General features: G+C 41.6%; 1 protein-coding gene across 1 annotated transcript in view; it reads left to right on the forward strand.

The window, feature by feature from the left end:
* The first annotated feature begins 12052 nt into the window (after nucleotides 1-12052).
* The window catches only part of Wdr19 (WD repeat domain 19), a 63092-nt gene continuing 55306 nt past the window's right edge, over nucleotides 12053-19838 (forward strand). The window contains exons 1-4 of the mRNA XM_032916233.1: nucleotides 12053-12114; nucleotides 15024-15115; nucleotides 15481-15546; nucleotides 18965-19090. Of these exons, the coding sequence (XP_032772124.1) occupies nucleotides 12109-12114; nucleotides 15024-15115; nucleotides 15481-15546; nucleotides 18965-19090 (290 nt within the window). The 5' untranslated portion in view covers nucleotides 12053-12108. The remainder of the gene's footprint in view (nucleotides 12115-15023; nucleotides 15116-15480; nucleotides 15547-18964; nucleotides 19091-19838) is intronic.

Genomic DNA, 19838 nt, shown 5'->3' on the forward strand with positions numbered 1-19838 from the left:
TGTATCAATCAAACAAACAAACAAACAAACAAACAAACATATATAGGAGTGTTCACTGCAGCTTAGTGTAGAACAGTCTCACACAAGAAGATATCCTGCTGACCATAAACAGAAAATGCATAAACTATGCCATGTTAACGCCATGGAAGCCTGGTCTTCATTAAGAAGAAACAATGACTAATTTGCACAATGACATGCAGTAGCATCGTAGATACAAGGAGTGAAAGAAATAAAGCACAAGAGAGCCGTGTGCACAGCTGAGTGTTTGATTTACTTTGGTCAAGTTTTTTGGTTTTAATATTTGTATGATTGTCTGTTTTCAGTTCCTTGGGCATATGTGTCCATGAATAGAAAACTAGGTCATATATTCTCAGCTTAACATTTTTTTTTTCTTTTGGAGGATCTAATAAGGTGGTTTCCACAGAAACAGGGATGATTGGCATTCCTGGTCATAGAGGTGTGTGTGTGTGTGTGTGTGTGTGTGTGTGTGTGTGGCCATATGGTGGACATACACATGTGTGTGCATGTATGTGTGTATGTGTGTGTTAGAAAAGAGAAGGTATGATGTTGGGCTAATAATAAGTTTTGTGCACTATGTAAAGATTATTCAAATGCTGATTTCTGTGCCTATAGAGAGTTGAGTGCAGACCTGACTTTGGTATTTTTAACGATATAGCTGCATCATATTTTGTAAGCACTCCCTCTCTCACCTTCTGTAAAAAGCTGATGGCCTGTAGCAAAGGCAGGAAAGGAAGGTGGGACTTCCAGTAGAGGTAGGAACTCTAGGAAAGAGTCAGGCGCAAGAGAGTTCTCCAGCTGGGCATGAAGAAAGAAACAGTCCCAGGATTAGAGACTGAGAAGTAACCAGCCCCATTGCAAACATAAAATACTATAAAAGGGTTAATATAAGTTGTAAGAGCTAGTTGGGAACTAAAGTAACCAAAGGCCTGAAACTACTTTAAATAAATATTTCTCCATTCCATTATTCAGAGCTAGGATGGGTACAGTCATAGTATGAATCTTCAGAAGTAGATTTGGCATAGTATAGTCAAAGCAGTCACTCCCTACACAGTACAGGAAGACAAGAAGGAAAGGAAGAGAAGAAAGAGGAGAAAAGGAGGAAATATCTGCACCTAAAATCGTGCTTGGCATAGAACTGGACAAAAATACTGGCTTAATGACTAATACACAACTTTTTAAAAAACAAATTAATCCTACATAATACCAGTTAATTTTAAGTGGCATTAACATTTTAGTTATCAATATTAGGTAGAAAGCCAGAGGGAAATCTGGAAATTCCTGACCAGCTATTATTTTGAACACAACGCCTTACTCTCTTGCTGTGTATGAGACTTCTTTCTATGTAACACTGGTAGGAAGTTTTTATTTCCTTGAGTAACCATCATGCAACAACAGGAAGAGCTCAACTATAGGTTCTGAAACAAGGAGAGGAAACTTTTCAGCCAAGGACAATCAGGAAAAAGCTTCCACTTAAGCCTTTCTTTCTCCTGACCCAAAGGAGCCTTGCTCTGGAGCCTGGGGTTCAGTTGGACATTGGGGGAGCAACGAACCTCCAATTCCAATGTCTCCCGTTGAGTTGCTATTCATATAGCAGATCTGCCTTGAGGAGCAAGGTTGGTCTTCGAGTTGTAGATATTTGGGTCAAAAATCAACATTAAAAAATTGTTCATTTCAGATTCAGAATCAAAAGCAAAACCATCTCCAAAAAGCTAACTCTAGTGAAAAAGAACTCCAATTGCTGGAGAGTTTAAAGAGGGAAATGGTAGGGTGGAGGAGAGAAGCCGTGGCAGGATAATGGAGGCTGACGTTAAGATTCTGCTCTGTGTACTTACAGGTTGTTATTAATGTTCTCAAGGGATGGATGGTACCGGGCTTTGTATGTTTAAGTGGGCAATTATATCTTATCAATTGGATCTAAGATTATTGTGTTGTGTGTTCTTTAATGTGTAGATTTAAGTGTAATGGAGTGTGGGGTGACTGGTCTGGCGACTGGCCACCGTGGAGTTGGGATGTATTTCTGCCAAGATATCTAGCATATATCTTGGGGGCACTGCATTGCCGGACCTAGCGAGGTAAAAGACACCAATACTTTTTTTTATTTTTTATATTTTTACAACAACACACAACCATCTGTAATGGGATCCAATGTCCTCTTCTGCTGTCTGAAGACAGCTATGGTATACTCATACACGTAAAATAAATAATTAAATCTTTTTAAAAGTTTGAATAGAATGTGCTCCCTCCTCTGTAGAACAGTGAGGGCTGCATAGGTTAGTGAGCTTTCGTGCATTGCAAGCACACAATTGTACTTGTGAAGAGGAAAACAAGCTTGGGACAAACTGAAGTGAAAATTTCTGGTTGTGTCATGTGATGTGGACTCATGTGATGTTTGGCAGAAGCAAGACCTGTAAGAGAACACATGATGTTTGGAGAGTGTGTAAGTAGGACACCACAGACAGTGATGGACAGTGATGGTCAGTGATGGACAGTGATGGGGCACTTGCATTTCTTGCAGACCAACATTTAGTTGGTCTTGCTTCTTCACTGATCTTTCACTTTCTTTGAGAGACACACGACAGAGAACTTCTCCAGGTGTTCCTGATGGTTGTGGTCACTTCCACTGACTTGTGCAGATTTGGTGAAGGCCTGGCTGTTTCTGCTGGATCATGCCACGGGTGCTGATTCCTGTTTGGTGAACTGGACTGTTAGTAGTATCCTGATAGTGGACATTGAAATCTCCCCAGAGAACTCCTTTTAAACAGGTCCGTGTCCCCTTGTTCTATTTACCATCTTTTCTCCCCTGCCTTTGGAGGGTGGGCTAGAAGGGGGCTCAATGAGAACCCTTACTAAAGTAGGTTTTGAAAAATCTAAGCCTACAACAAGTTAATAATCAACGAAAACATTTCATTCTAGGTTGGGTCTGAGTTCCTGGGTCTTGTGATCTAGGGATGTGGCCACAGGTTTTTGTGTGCACCATGAAAAGAGTAAATAATTCTGAGTATAAGAGTAGAGGATAGATGATTAACCAGTCTAGATGAACAAGACTTCAAAAATAAGACGTAAAATAGATGACGAACTGTTTCTTGGTAATGTTGTCAGCTAAGTGTAGGAAAAACTATAGACTGGCTTGCTTAAACTTTGTTGATCAATGACAAAAGGACTATTGCTTTGGGGTTGCAGTGAACTTGTGGAGAGAAAGATAGATGAGAAATGTTTAGCGAGTGTTGCCTTAGTCCTTTGTCCTGCCCAATGTCCCCCTTGGGGACAGTGGGTGAGGTGATATGGAATCAACAACTCAGACTCTGGGAGCAGGTGAAAATGCAGGGGCAAGCTCCTTCATTAATGCTTGGGGAGCACCCTTTCTACCCTCTACCCGCATCCCATTGTTCCCAAGCAAGCGTGTCCTCCAAACGGCAGTTCCCAGTTGGCTGTCTTAGTCTCTGGGCTCTCAGGCAGGCTTCAGTTTGGCTCTCATGAGCGAGTTGCCTCCACAGCTGCTCTGGCCTCACTTGTGGTTTATCCAGCATGAGAAAGTGCTACCTCCTTGTCAGTGAGCCTGCCGTTCCTCCCACAAGTTGGGTGTGCATTTCAAAAGAAGAATACATAATCAATAATCATTTGTACTTTCCTTTTGTACAGTGGTTTTAAACTGTTCTTGAAGGATATTTACTTGTGATTGGTTTTGGAGAATATGTATCTTGTGACTATGAGGTAATCTTTTTTTCTTACATAGAGAATTTTTGTCTTAGGTGGTATATAAAGGGTCAGAGAAAATAAAGTTGTTGGAGCTTGCTCACTGGAGCTCAGTTCATCCACCAATTGTGTGTGTGTGCCTGCTTGACATCATCACCAACCCCACGTCCCCTCCTTGGATCACTGAACAGACATTGTTGGAGCTATTAGGAGGTGTGGCCTTGTTGGAGTATGTGTGGCCTTGAGCTTCGAGGTCTCCTATATTCAAGCTATACCAAGTGTGGCACATAATTGTTTCTGCTGCCTTTGGATCAAGATGTAGAGCTCTCAACTCATTCTCCAGCACCAAGTCTACCTGCATGGCCGCCGTGCTTCTCACCATGACAGTAATGGACTGAACCTCCGAAACTGAAGCCAGCCCTGATTAAATGTTCTTTTTTTTTAGGAGTTGCTGTGGTTATAGTATCTCTTCACAGCAATAAAACCCTAACTAAGACAGTAGGCCTGAACATTTTAGAAGTTAACTTAAGGGTAAAAATTTAAAGAGTATGCTCTCATTTTTTTTAAGAGCTGAAGTACACTTTTTCTAGCCATCACCCTGCTCCCACCATTTAGTTAAACTGGCAAAGTAGTCACTTCATGGGCATAAAGTATTGGTTTGTTTCTGTGATAATTTTCCTGGCTCATCCAAGCTATGGTGCACAAGACTCCAAAGATTAAACTTTGGGGAGTATATATATGAGCTCAAAACAAAAAAACAAAAACCAAAAAACTACAGTTCTATATTTTAAAACGTGCTCTCCCAGGAGTGGTGAAACACTTAAAATCCCAGCACCGTGGGATAGGGATCTGAGGTACATGAAGATCAGACCATCGAGATCATCCTTGGCTGCACAGTGAATTTCAGCAGACTGGTATATCTTATACCCCGACTCAAAAAACAAAAGTTCTGAAGATCATTTATAGAGGACTAGAGAGATGGCTCAGAAGTTAAGGGCACTTACTGCTCTTGCAAATGACCTGAGTTCAATTCCCAGCACCTGCATATCAGCTCACATCTGCAACTCCAGTTCCAGGGGATTTGGTGCCCTCTACTAGCCCCCAATAGAACTGCAACTCATTATACACATACACACATAGACAAAATACTCATACATATAGAATACAAATTTTTGAAATTTTATTTACAGTATATTCTTTATAGAATATTTTAAATTATCATATATCATAGGATGTGTAATAAGGATAATGTCTTAGTCATATTTATAGAATATTTTTATTTCTTGGTATGATGTCACACTGTTATTTGATTATCCATCTGCCTCAGTATGGCAAGAATTATCAGATGCCAATTTAAGGGCTTAGGGGTAAAACTTTAAAGGTCCTATATTCATTTAATGTTAGAATGAAGTCATTACAAATGATTCTGTGCTTATAATTTGCTGAAAGACTCTGTATGTCTTGATTACCCAATAAAACCTACCAGGGTACAAGGGCCCTATGAGGTTAAATGATGGTACAACACTGTCCAAGGAAGCCAATTACTTCAGCATTTGCCATCCAGAGCTTTAAATCTGAAGAACAGCCAAAATCAAGTCTTCATTTTTATAACTATATAAATGTCATCTAAATGTGTCCACCACCAGCTTTCCCAAAAGCAGCATGCCATAAATACCACGCTGTGGTATCCAATGTGCTCATTGATATGTGCTGCTGGGATGTCGCCTTGGCTTAATTACAGACCTCTAACAATAGTGGACTTTTAGTGGCAAGTGCAGTGTGTCAGCCATTGCAGCTTTAGTGAGTACGTGCTGTCCTTTGGCTGATGACGGAGGAACATTTGCAGCCTTGCACTGTTGTACTAAGTTGCATCCCCCCTTTTGAATGGCCATTGGTATCAGCACCATCCTCCTTGCTGTCAGTCTCCATGACTGCAGCCTCTGGTACTTTTGCAGCCTTTAGATACACTGCATTAGCATTTCTGTCTTCCTCACCAGAAGACCGTTCCTTTCCCTTTCAGCCACGTTCAGATGGTTCTACCGCGGCATGTTCTGGCCAGTTCTTTTGGTACCTATTTCTGTTCTATGCATGTCCATCATGATATGTGATACTGTTCCCCCAAACAAAGACTTGCAGTGACCTAGTTTTCATCTAATTAGACCCAAACCCAAGGGAACTACTGGTCCAGGGCTGCAATGAAGCCCTGCTGGAAACTCTGTCCTGAGAGGCAGATGGGATGGGAGCACCTGGCAGGTGCTACCTCAGAGTATCGGGAGGGACTGTCACAGGTGTCTACATCCTTGCTTAGGCTGGCAACTTCTAGAATGTCTGGCTTTTTATTAAGATACATTCCTAGACTGACTCATGAAATTATTCTTTGCTTCTATTTGAGAAACAAATTCAACTCTTTTTGGTTTTGGGGTTGGTTTGAAGTAAGATCTCACACAGCCTATGTTGGACCCCAAATTATTAGAATGGATGCTGCCCTCAAACTCCTGATCCTGCTGCTTCTACTCCCTCAGCCTTGGAATTACAGAACTACATACTGGGAATCTTTGCTTCCTGAGGAGGGGAGATCTAATCTGTTTAGGATCAGAACTCTTCCAGCGCTTGAGAGGCAGAGGCAGGCAGATTGTGAGGTGAGTCTGAATCCAGCCTGATCTACATAGTTCCAGCCTGATCTACATAGTTCCAGGACTGCCTGGGCTACATAAAAAGACATTGTCTCAAAAGACAAAATGTTTATCCCGTTGCACTGTCTTGCTTCTGACTTGTGTTGGTGCCTGTGGTAAAAATGACCATAAATTCGTTGTGGCTCTCCCCCTCAAGAGGTCCAGTATATATTTCCATTCCTCTTGAATCTATGCTGGATGCGCACATTGCTTAACCAATAGAATGTGGTGGGCATCACTTCCTGCCACTGCACCTTCCAGTTTTGCCTCCTATGACTCACTTATGGGAGTCCATAAACTCAGAGTCCAGGAGCCCAAGCCATAAAGAGAAACAGCATTCAGCAGGCTACTTGTGAAGAAGCCTTGACCGATGTCTCCAGACTTCTTAAGCCGGTGACTAGCATCTAACATCATATGCATGAGCTATCTTGGATCCAAGTCACACAGAAAAACAATCACAAAGACCCTAGTCAAATGCAAACTGTGCAATAATAAGACAGCCACGCGAAAACAGATGTTAAACTCACTGTAACTAGTTTTCATGTTGACCGACTCTGTTGGACTCTACTGGGAGAAGCTGAACATTTGCCATTCCAGACTTCTGTCCATAGAGGCATATACCTCGCTTCTTACATACACCGTTTTAACCTTTGTGGTAGAGAACAGAGCGTCCAGACCACCCTACTACACTTATTTATAATTACTAATATGAATATGACATTTGTATGGCCTTGTGAAACAAAACTATATTCCTTTATTAAAAAACCTTAAGCTAGGCAGTAACAACATTCTTGTAGTCACAGCTACTCAAGATGCACAGACTAGAGAATCACTTCAGCCCAGGAGTTGAAGACCATTCTGGGGAACACAGTGACATTCTATCTCAAATAAGACCAAAGTCAACACCATTTTCTGCCTAGAAAACCTGTCCCTCTTCATGCTCTCTCTTATTGTGTATATTTTAATTTTTCTTCCTTTAAAATTAAATTTATTGTTTGTTTGTTTGTTTGTTTGTTTGAGGTGGGGGCATGCCTAAGTGTCACAATTTGTATGCACATGTCAGATGACAATTTGCAAGAGTTCTCTTCTTCCACCATGTGGAAACCAGGTATTGAACTCAGGTCATCAGACTTGGCAGCACCACTCTTAACTGGTGAGCCATGTTGCAGGTACATCTATTACCTAATGAATATTTGACACAAGGAAAGATAAATATGTCAATATTATCACATCTTGAAGGTGCTTGTCACTGATAGTTTTTAGTTTAAATCCAGTTATTTTGTGTGTATGGGTATTTTGTCTGCATATGTGTCTATGCACTGCCTGTGTGCCTGGTGTGCATGGAGGTCAGAAGATGTCAGATCCCATGAAATTGTAGTTACTGATGATTCTGAGTTGCCATGTGGGTGCCTGGGCAATGAACCTAGATCCTCTCCAAGCTCAGCCTGTGGTCTTTACTACTGAGCCAATTCTCCAGTCAGCCGCTGCCACTGGTATTAAGTACATAAATTAGGAATGCTCTCTAACACGATATAACAACTGGACTAATTACGGTTTTACTGAGCAAGAGTGCTACTAATTTGTAACCCAAGTTTGCTTCTCAGATCTTAAAATGCTCTTTCCTTAGGTTTTATGAAGTTCACCTGTCTTTTTTTTAAAAGCTTACTTGAGATGAAATGTATACACCACTAAATCCACCATTTTGAAGTGTGCAATACCCAACAGTCACAGAATTGCAGAGCCAGAACCACCATGTAATAGTCTAAAATTTTCATCACATTTCAAAAACACACACACACTGCTGTTTTTCTATATATAAAATTGACCATTGAATGGAGTCCTATGTGTCTTTTTCTCTGCTTTTGTTCAAGATAGTGTTTCTTCTTGTGGCTCTACCTGTCCTGGAACTCACTCTGTAGACCAGTCTGGTCTCCAACGCAGATATCTGGCTGCCCCTACCTCCTGAGTGCTAGAATTAAAGGTGTGTGCATCCATAGCCCAGCAATATAACCTCTTCTCGTAAGCAGCTTCTTCCTCTTCATTTGTTTGAGTTGTTATAATGTGTGCTAGTCCTCAGTACAATGGATTATCCATTCACCTCCTGAAGAACACCTTGGTTTCTTCAAATTTTAAAAACTATGAAATTGTTACAAATGCTAATGTCTGGGCTTTGAATGGTATGTTTTCATTTTGTTTGGGTAGATACAAGGAGTACAAGTCCTGGGTCATATGGCAAAGATACCCTTAGCTTGGTAGGAAAATGCCAAACTCTCCTCCAAAGAAACCATTTGTCATCTGTTGAGCTCTTCTGACTAGGATTTGGTCAGACATGTTTTATGCATATTTCAAAATCTTTTGTTTTTTGTTTGGATTTAAAGTTCTTTGTTTTCTTTATTGGTCTTCGGTTAGGCTTATCTTTTGCACATGTGTGCATTTGGAGGTCAGAGGACAGCTTTCAGGATTCTGTTCTTTCCTTCTATCATGTAGTATTGAAATTGAACTGAGAATGTCAGTGTTGGCAGCGAATGCCTTCACTCCTGAGCCATGTCCTGGCCCTGCCTTCAATTTTAATGAAGTTCCATTTATCTAGGATTTCTCCTGTGGATTGTTCTTTCACACTGTTCTCAAAAAGAAATCACCAAAACCAAGATCACTTAAGACTTTCTTCTATATTGGCATCTTAGTTAAGTTTTTACTGCTGTGAAGAGACACCAGGACCAAGGCAACTCTTAAAAAGGCAAACACTTGATTGGAGCTGGCTACAGTTTCAGAAGTTCACATGGCATCATACAGGCAGACTTGGTGCTGGAGGAGCCAAGAGCTCTGTATCTTGATCCAAAGAGAGTCAGGAGAAGACTCTCACTGGGCGGAGCTCAGGCACTAGGAGACCTCAAAGCTCACCTACACAGTGACACATTTCCTCCAACAAGGCTACATCTACCAACAAAGCCACACCTCCTACGAGTGCCACTTCCTGTGGATCGAGCGTATGCAAACCACCACAATGGTCTTATTTACAATTTAGCATTTCATCTGGTCTGCAGTACCAATGGTTTCAAGTACTTTTTGTGAAAGACTTCTTTCAGATTCCCTTGCACGTGGACATACAGTGGTTCCAGCACTGTGTTTTAGAAAGACAATCCTGCTGCTTCATTGTGCTGCTCTTGCTCATCGTCAAAGATCAGTTGCCTAAATCTTTTTGGATCTTCCCCTGGGATGTGTTGTGACCTACCAATGTGTTTGTCTCTTCTATCATCATTACCACACAGTCTTAAACACACTTAAAAAAAATTTCTTTTTACATTTACTTTATTTAATTGCAGTGGGGAATGTGTGCTGGGCATACATGTGGAGTTCAGAGGGCAACTTGTAGAAGTCAGCTCTTTCTACCACATGGACCTAGAATCAAAGCTGGCAGAAAATGTCTTTACCCATCTTATTGGTCCACTGAAAATAATCGAAAAATAAATAATTAATATTAGTGCACATGTGTGATGCAGGACATGCGTGGTGGCCAGAGAATGACTTTGTGGAGGTGGTTTTCTCGTTCTACTCCAGGGATCAAACTGAGGTTGTCAGGTTTGCACAGTGAGGGTTTTTTACCTGCAGAGGAAGCTCACCTGCCCTGCCACATTCCCTTGATGGTGAAGTCTTAGGTCTTTAAATCAGATAGTCTCGGTGCTCCTTCTCCTTTAACAATGGAGTGGTTATTTGTAGCTGTGCCCATCTAAAAACTTAAACTGATCCCAGCAGCAGTGTGCCTGTTCTGCACCATCTGCTTCTCCCTATAGATTTCAGAATCCACTTGTTAGTAAACCGGTTAGGATCTTATAATTCCACTAAAGCTACAGACCAACTTGAGGGAAAACTAGCATCTTACAATTCCGAATCTTATGATTCATGGCTATGGGTTGCCTCTTCATTTTAGTGCTTTTAACTTTTCATTACATTTACTTGTGTGTGCTGGCACACGTGCCATTGTGTCAGAGGACAACTGTGGTAGTTTGTTCTCTCCTTCCACATTATGTTGGCATTGTGCTGTTTCCTGGAATTAAGTCGTCAAACTTGGCAACAAGGACCCTTACCCACTGAGTCACCTTGCAGCCCTTTGAATTCTTTTAATATGTGTCTTCAGTTCTGGACTGTTCTTCATACCGAGCATGTAAATACGGTGCTAGACTCGGGGCTGCATTACATTTTGGGTGGCATTCATATAAATGACACTGATCCTTTATTTCTGATCTGCTCATTACCGAAATAGAGGGGTGTGACTAATCTTTGTGTATTAAGATTATATCCTAAAGGCTTGATATAATTAGCTGTCTCTCTGTGTGTGTGTGTGTCTCTCTCTCTGTCTCTCTCTCTCCCTCCCTACTGATTTTCTACACACTCATACACATCATCTACAGTTTTTCTACCTCCCTCCTCAGTCTGCTTCTTTTTTCTTCTTCTTGCATTAATAGGACTTCCACCAGAATTGAGAAAGACTCACAAAAGGGAACATCCTTGCCTTGTTCCTAATGGGACCACTGTCAAAATTCTTAGCATTAAGTACGACATCAGCCACAGGCTATTTGGAGATACTGTTTACTATTTCTATTGTATGGGTTTTTGTTGTTGTCTTGCTTTTGCTTGTTGGGTTTTGTTCTTTAAGAATTTTACACGTTAAATTTTGTCAAATGCTTTGTTATAGCTATTGATACAACCATGTAGGATTTTTGTTGTTGTTGTTGTTTGGGTTTTGGCTTTTTGTTTTTTGTTGTGGTTTTTCTTTTTTTTTTGGTTTGACAGTGTGTGTGTGTGTGTGTGTGTGTGTTGTTTTTTCCATTTGCCCGTTACTATTGTGACAGGGTAAGACAGTGCAGAAGTTTCTCCATCTTGTATACTTACTGAGGCCTTTTTAGGCTTGACTACAATTTTATCTCATTGATGAAAAGCCCTGTGGAAAATTGCCCTACTCTATTCTAGGAACCCGAGGTTCTGATGCCACGCTAGTGTATCTTAGCTACAGTTAAACTGACTGCAAAAATCCCACTCCCCTCCCTCCAGCTAACTGCTTACGCTTAGCTAAACTTCTTGTTTTACCAGGCTCAAATTCTTTTTTTTTTTTAACTATTCCTCCCCAACCACACTAGTTAAAACTGCCTTAATGGTCTTGAAAGAAAACGACTTCTCATACCTCATCTCCTTTAGGGCAAAATAAAAAAACAAAAACAAAAACAAAAACAAAAACAAAAACAAACCCTGAAAGAGAAAGTGAGAAATGATACATTAGTTTCTCCAAGCCTTCTACATATGGACCTTGTAGAAGCCGTTTGGCTCATGAGCCAATTCCTACTCCAAATTTGCAAACGTCTGAGTTCTGCTTTTTTTCTACTGGAATCCTCTCCCCAATCTACCAGTGGCTTCTGCTCACAGAGCTCAAGACCCTATCCGTCCGCAAGGCCCGCCTTCCTGACAGCCTGACCCAATCAGAGCTCAGGCAGGAAGTTGACCAGTCTCCAAGCATTCAACTTCCCGGGCTTAGCTCCACCTCCATCACGTGAGTCTATCTACCCTGCCCATCTCTCTCAAAGGAGGGCTCCAAGGGAGCCACGCCCCACGTTCGCTGATTGGTTGCTGTTTGCACGGTCTCCTGGGTGACGAGAACGCGGTAGCCGGGTGGGGGAGTTCTGTTGCGCCTGCGCACTTACAAGATCGGGGTTGCCGCTGGAGCCTTGAAATGAAGGTAAATAACTTACAAATGCCCGCGGGATGAGAAGACGCGGCCACCTCTGTATTTCCTCAGCTCTCGGAGCGCGACTCTGAGGAGTTTGTGTCCTTGTGCCTCCTTGGAAGTGCTGAGGAGTGGAGAATGCGCCCCGGGAGCGGGCGGGAGGGGATGGGCTTTTAGGGATGAAGGGAAAGGAAACTCTGGAGAGCGGGCCGGAGAGGGAGGCCTGTGGCCTCTGGAATCTGGTAGAAGCCTGATATGAGGATGCCCGAACTACTCAGCGCCTGGAACCAGTCGCTGTGGAGGTGACCCGATATAGCGAGCTGCCTCATTTCTTGTGGCTTAATCCTAGGCAAAACAAGCCCAGAGCCCTAGGGAGAATAAAAAGTCTCTAAAACAGTAATCAAGAATTGCTTGTCCTGTGACTTGTCCTGTGTGCAGAACCCTGGTCGCTAGAACACATGATGGAGAAATCTGCACACCTATGTGCGTCCTCCACTACACTCAGGTTTTCTGATTGGGTTTGTTGTGAATTACACCGGGCCAGCTGCTTCACTCCTGTGATTTACCTCAGAGATACCTACCCCACACTGCTCTGGCAAAGAAATGGAAAGTCCGATTTTAAAATGGTTTTAGCTTTCCTAAAGCTTCTCCGTGGCTCTTGTGGGTTCGTTGGAATTGGCAGATAATTTTGCATGACTTGCTTCTGAAGGGTGATTCACTTTCCAATGTGGAGTGTCAGAAATCAGCAAATACTATTCTCTTTACAGTTGAAACTCCTGTGCTTGAGAGTTACGATGACTTGCAATAAGCAAACCTTTGGTTCTCTGGTTGGAAAGCTGTAACTTTTATCTCTTGGATGTACCTAGAGCAGCTATGACTCTGTGGAAGGAAATAGTGTAACCTGTAAGATCACAGCCCAAGTCAGATCTGCCATGGAAGGAATAAAGTCAGGTTTAAGGATGATGTATTCCCACAGATGCAGAAGTAGGATGCTCTTGAATACCTGAGTGTCCATGCCGGACAAAACCCATGTGTGCTTGGGATCGTAGCGCACCTCTACTTTAAGTTGCGGCTCCAGGACACTGGTTTTCAGGATGTGGGCACAGAGTATGTTCAGATAGCATTGGAGGGGTTGTGTTGCCACTCAGATCAGAATCTTCTGCCACAGTATCTAAGCTGCATCTACCTGGATAAGAGTGTGACTGATTAATCTACAGTATTTAAATCGAATATGTCTTCATCTAGGATCATGTTCCTAAGTATTCTATATTGTAGCAGTCTGATATAAGAATAATATAAGTTGATGAAATTTCAAATTTTTGACTAAATAGCAACAATAAAATTGTTAAGGAAACAGATAAAAGTGTGATAATACGTTTTGTTTTGCCGAGTATCTCTGAAATTTATATCAACATATAATAAAAATTATCAATGAAGCCAGCATTCATTGGTATCAGTGAATCAGCCCACATCTCCAATCCCATTACTCTGTGGAGCTAGAGGCAGGTGGATTCCTTGAGTTTGAGCTTAGCTCTGTCTACATAGTGAGTTCCAGGACAGCCAGGGCTATACAAAGAGACCCTATCTGAAAAACAACAAATTGTTCATGGTATCATTTGTGTTTCTCATAGTCTTTGAAATCTGACATATATTTTATAATTATGATAAGTGCAACTATAAGGACCTCAGTAGACTGTATCAATGTAAAGGTTCCCCACGTGATATATTGCCCAGCAAATGTGCAATGTAAATATATGATGAAGAAATAGGTTAAGTAGTGAGTAAAAGAAGGAATTTTAAAGGGGCTGTAAGCATCTTAGGTCTACCCAAGACTTTTAAATAGTAATTTTGATCAACTTAACCCCCAAATCTGTGTCACACTTAATAAATTCATGTTTAAATTCTTTCAGCATGCATAAAGCACGTGACATGTTTTTATAAACATGGCATGTTTTTATAAAGTTAACAATTGAAGACATTTAAAGGCATATACCTTTAATACCAAAGGCAAAGACAGGTGGATCTTTATGTGTTTGAGGCCAGACTGCTCTAAATAGCAAGTCCTAGCCAAAGCTACATATTGAGATGCTGTCCCAAAGCAGTTAAATAAAAGAACAAAACAAAGTTCTATGATAATCTCTCTTTTACCTTGAAGTCTGTTCTAGTTTCATTCTGTTGCTGTGATAAAGTTACCTGACAAGAACAACTTAGGGGAGCAGGTTTAGTTCAGTTTACAGTTCCAGATTATAGTCCATGGAGAAAGGGAGGCACAATGGCAGGCACTTAAAGCAGCCAGTCACATCACACCCTCAGTCAAACACACAGAGAAGTAAAGGCATGCATTCCTGCTTGCTTGTTCTCAGATCATTTCTCTTTTATAATTCAGGACCCACTGCCTAGGGAATGGTGCCTCCCACAGTGGGTCTTCCCACATCAAGATAGGCCAACCCAGTGTGAAAGCCCCTCGTTGAGCCTGTCTCCCCAGGTGCTCCCAGGTTGTGTCAACAGTTAAAGCTAACCATCACAAAGTCCGTTCTGCTGCACCCACTACTTATATAAGTTCATTGACGTTGGTTTTGTTTTGTTCAGTTTTTAATTTGTTTGTTTGTTTTGAAACAGGGTCTCACTCTGTGTCCCTGGCTGGCCTGTAACTCTGTGTAATCTAGGCTTGCCTGCCCTCACACTCACAGAGATCCCGCTGTCTGCCAAGTGCCGGGGGTTAAGGTGTAAGCCACCGTGCCTGGCTCGTACCTTTATTTATTTATTTATTTATTTATTTATTTATTTATTTATTTATTTTTGAATAAACATCATCATTCATTCTGCATTCTACATATCTGCATGATTAAACTTTGACATATTTTCTAACCAATTCCTCATTTTTTTTAAGAATGTAAAACTCATGTTTATTTATTTTTTAGCGCGTTTTCTCCCTGCTAGAAAAGACTTGGCTTGGTGCTCCAATACAGTTTGCCTGGCAAAAGTCATCAGGAAACTACCTTGCAGTAACAGGGTAAGAAAAGAGTGAGTTTGAAATAGTGGCTGTGTGTGTGTGTGTGTGTGTGTGTGTGTGTGTGTGTGTGTGTGTGACAGAGAGAGAGAGAGAGAGAGAGAGAGAGAGAGAGAGAGAGAGAGAGAGAGCTCACCTAAAATGTGCTCATACTGTCTCTTCCGTGGAAATTCTTGTGTGATCGATCTGTAGTAGAAAGAAACACTACCATTAATATCACAGCCTTTTCCTTGGTCATAGCCTTTTAAAATACAAATTATAAAACCACCATGAGAGAACACTGGCATCAGATGAAATGAAGTCTACTTTTTAAATGCATGGATAAATAAGCAATATTGAAATAACTTTTTTGTTCTACTTGCTTTCAGAGCTGACTCTGTTGTTAAAATCTTTGATCGCCATGGCCAAAAAAGAAGTGAAATTAGCTTACCTGGGTAAGTACAGGGTTGGACTGAAAACATCAAGCTTTGCTGCCTAAAGCAACAAAAACATTACTGTCTTAAATCAGACTGCGTCTGGGCTCTCTAGAGGACAGGTCTAACTCCCAGCACCCACATGGCAGCTCACAACTGTCCGAGATCTGACATCCTCACCAGACATACATACAGGCAAAACACCAGTGTACATAAAATAAACAATAAAAATTAAACCAAATGAACAGCCCCGTCTGTTCTTTTTGTTTTGTTTTCTCTAATTATAAAAAGGATTGCTTTCTTTAGGCCGAAGTTAGTAAAGCATGTGTGTGTCACTTGAGTTAGAGTTTATATCTGCATACATAATTAGTCACAGGGAAGCTTTATGTCAGTGCGATAAGTGAGTCCAAAATGAGGTTTCTCTGGGGCTGTGGTTAAAGCACTTGCCCCACAAACAGGAAGACCAGAGTTCAGATCCTGAGAACACATAAATACCAGGGCAAGGGGAGAATGGTGGTTCACCCGAAGCCTACACACACACACACACACACACACTCTCACTCTCTCTCTCTCTCTCTCTCTCTCTCTCTCTCTCTCTCTCTCTCTCCTACACATGAAAATGAAAACAAGATTACAAAATAAGGATTTCCCCATTAGGAATACCCAATCTGTATCTATTTTGGCCTTTCCTCTCCAGCATTCCAGCATATCATTAGAGAAAAGTTCCTTAGAGAGTGAAGATGTCTTCGGCTGTTGGGAATCACTGTGAGTTCAGTGTAGAGTAGGCACTCAGTAGAGTAGGCACTCAGCAGGAACTAACACGGAGACTCCCTGGCCCCAGTGGACTGTGCTGCTGTGCTTTTCACTGACTCGCTGCCCTCATAGTTCCCTTTATCTGTTGCCCACCTCTCCAAGTCAAGTGGTTTCCTTCCCCAGCTTCTCCCGCCTGTCTGCCTCGTCCTTCTGAAGCGTGTTTCTCCATCTCCCACGCTCCTCAGTGTTGCTTCTGATTAACGTATTTTGAGAAATGAGATTAAATTAGTTACTTAGTGATTATGCCTAAAAGAAGGCACCCAGTAAAAAGGCTGCCCTGAGTACATTATGGGAGCTTCATTGTTTATCTGTGACCCCTGTTTCACTTGTATAAGGACCTCATCTGAACTCTGCAGCTGGATTCCTGCTAGTTGAATTTGACCAGAGAGGATCTCCAGACCGATAAAATGCTAATTGTCAGTCTTAAGTTGGCAAATGATAACTTTGTCAATGATTTGAAAACTTTGCAATTCTATGCTCCCCAAAATTTCTAAGACTGTTAAAGGAAATTAACATTCCCAAACACATCTTAACCATTTGAAAAATAAAGTAATTGCCAGCCAAAATGTAAATCATAGTATATTTTAGCCACTACCCAAGAGCAAAGAGTGGCCAGTTGAAAAATAGCATTGTATAAATGAAGTCTGTTTTTTTTGAGAATTGGAGAAATTATAAAATTAAAAAATTATATCTATACATTATATATAATATATATAAATTATAAAATTAAAAATTATATGTATGCATCATATATATGTGTATATATATATATATATATATATATATTTCTGAGATAGTGTCTCATATAGCCAGGCTTGCTTTGAACTCGGTATGTAGCTGCGGATGACCTTGAACTCCTGATCTTGCTCACTCATTCCACCAAGTGCTTGGTACTGACTGTCTAGATAGGATAACTATTGCTCTGATAAAACACCATGACCACAAGCAAGGGGGAGGGAAGGGTTTATTTGACTTACACTTCCATATCACTGTTCATCATTAAAGGAAATCAGGATGGGAACTCAAAAAGGGAAGGAGCATGGAATGAGGAGCGTTTTCTCGTCTGCCTTCACATAGAATTCAGGACCATGAACCCAGAGGTGGCCCCACCCACAATGGGCCAGTCTCTTCCCTATCAATCACTTGTTAAGAAAATGCTCTATGGGCTGGCCCATAGCCCAACCTTATGAAGGCATTTTCTCAGTTGAGGCTCTAGCCTCTCTGATCACTATGGTTTGTGTCAGTTGGCATAAAACTAGCCTGCATAGCTGGGCCCTTGAAACACAAACAAGCCATTGTTAAGCCATAACCTTTCCTCCTTGTTCATTCCTAAGGCCACACATTGATAAACACATCACAATATAAAGTCCCACATACTTAAAAAGTTCCACAGCCTTTAAAAATTCAAACACTTAGAAATTCTGTCTCTTTAAAATAGCCAGGCTTTTTTCAAATCCAGAGTCTTATAAAAGCTAATGTCTCTCAACTGTGGGTTCCTATAAAATTAAAAAAATAAATTACTTTTTACTTTGGGAGGGAAGAACCAGGGCACAAAGGAAAACCAAACTCCAACTGTAATTAACTCAGTGTCCAGTGTCTAGGATCCATTTCTGGGCTCCTGGGCTCCTCCAAAGGCCTTGGGTCACTTCTCTGGCCCCTCCCTTGGCAGGACACCCAGCTGTCTTCTAAGCTCAGCCAGGGTCCACTCCACTGCTGCTGCTTTTCTTGGTGGTCATCCCATGGTACTGGCATCTCCAAAGTGCTGGGGTCTCTGCTGTAACTGGGCTCAAGTTTCACCAATAGCCTCTCCTGGGCTCTCTTTATGGTACCAAACCTCAGCTTCATCCTGGGCCTTCAACTGCTACTGAGGCTGTAACTTCACCAAAGTCCCCTCCTGGCTTCTCACAGTGCCAAGCCTTAGCTGCTGTCCATGACCCCTTCATCCCTTCAAAACCAGTACCAGCTGGGTGACTATTATACTGCCAAGTTCTGTGGCCAACATGAGGTGCAACCTTAGCCGCCTCTGGAACACAGCTTCTGTGTGCTGAGGAATGACTTCCAGAAAAGTTTACTTCAGTGATGCTGGTCTCTTCTAAATCACTGCTAGTGTCTCAGCTTCAGCGAACCAGCATCGATTATCCCAGCAAAGCAAAGGTGGTTCTGGAGTTTTGTTAACCACAGCTGACTCAAGCCTCAGCTGAGCTTCACTCAGAATGTGCATTGGCCCAAATAAAGTTCTTGACACTCAAACTGCAGAAGCCGGGCCTCCATCCCCTATATTTCTACCTTCCGCACGCCCACAGAATACCTCACCAAGCTTTAAACTCTCAGTGGCTTTTCTAGACCAAAGTTCCAAAGTCCTTCCACAGTCCTCCCCAAAGCAGCATAGTTCTGTCCGTCACACAGTACCTCACTATCTCGCTGCCAACTTAGGCTAACTAGAGCTTCTACTGCTATGATAAAACCCCATGACCAAAAGCAGGATTTATTGGGGAGGAAAGGATTTATTTGGCTTATGCTTCTATATCATGATCCATCAAAGAAGGAAGTCATAGATGGCTGGGTGTCTGTTTCTTCCATCTGACGTCCGAGACATGGATAGTAATGGCATCCTCTTTCCTAAAAGCAACTGCGTTGCCATGGATTGGGACAAAGATGGTGACATCCTGGCGGTGATTGCTGAGAAGTCCAGCTGCATCTATCTGTGGGACGCCAACACAAATAAAACCAGCCAGCTGGACAATGGCATGAGGTGAGGGCACCTTCGCTTACTAAGTGGTGATCTTAGCGCTTCTGCCATTTTGTATCATTTTATTAATGTCAGTAATTGCACTTTTATTAGGATGTATAGATATGGATACACACACACACATAATGGTATTTTAACAGATGCATGCATTGTGTACTGGTCACATCAGTGTAATTAGCATTTCCCAACTTTGTAGTTATTTTTAAATCACTGAGCAATGTTACTGTTTGCTGTCTTCCAATTATTTTTGAAGTTTGCACTGAGAAATGTGACTCTCTGTCCTTTTACTGCTGAAAGTGTTTACTGTTCTGATTTTGGAGACACAATGATGAATCCCTCCCCCCTTTTTTTTTGAAGTTGTCTTTTTGGTGTTTTGTTTCATTTTGAGACAGGATCTCATGATGTAGCCCTAGCTGTCCTGGAACTCACTATATAAACCAGGCTGGCTTAGAACTCACAGAGATCTGCCTGCCTCTGCCTCCTAAGAGCTGGGATTAAAGGCATTTGTGTGCCACCATGCCTGGCCATGAGTTCTTGTTATTGTGTTGCTTTGCTTTGGTTGTGGGTTTTTTGACACAAGATCTCACATAGCCCAAGTTGACCTGGAGTTCATTATGTAGGTAAGGATGACTTTGAACTCTGATCCTCTTGCCCCTGCCTCCTAAGTGCTGGGATTACAAACCTACACCTGTATTAATTTTCTTATGGAAGAAAAACCCTATTTCTTTTATGGTTGTTATGTGTAATCCTC

The sequence above is a fragment of the Rattus rattus genome, chromosome 11, assembly GCF_011064425.1.
Source record: "Rattus rattus isolate New Zealand chromosome 11, Rrattus_CSIRO_v1, whole genome shotgun sequence".
Lineage (NCBI taxonomy): Eukaryota > Metazoa > Chordata > Mammalia > Rodentia > Muridae > Rattus > Rattus rattus.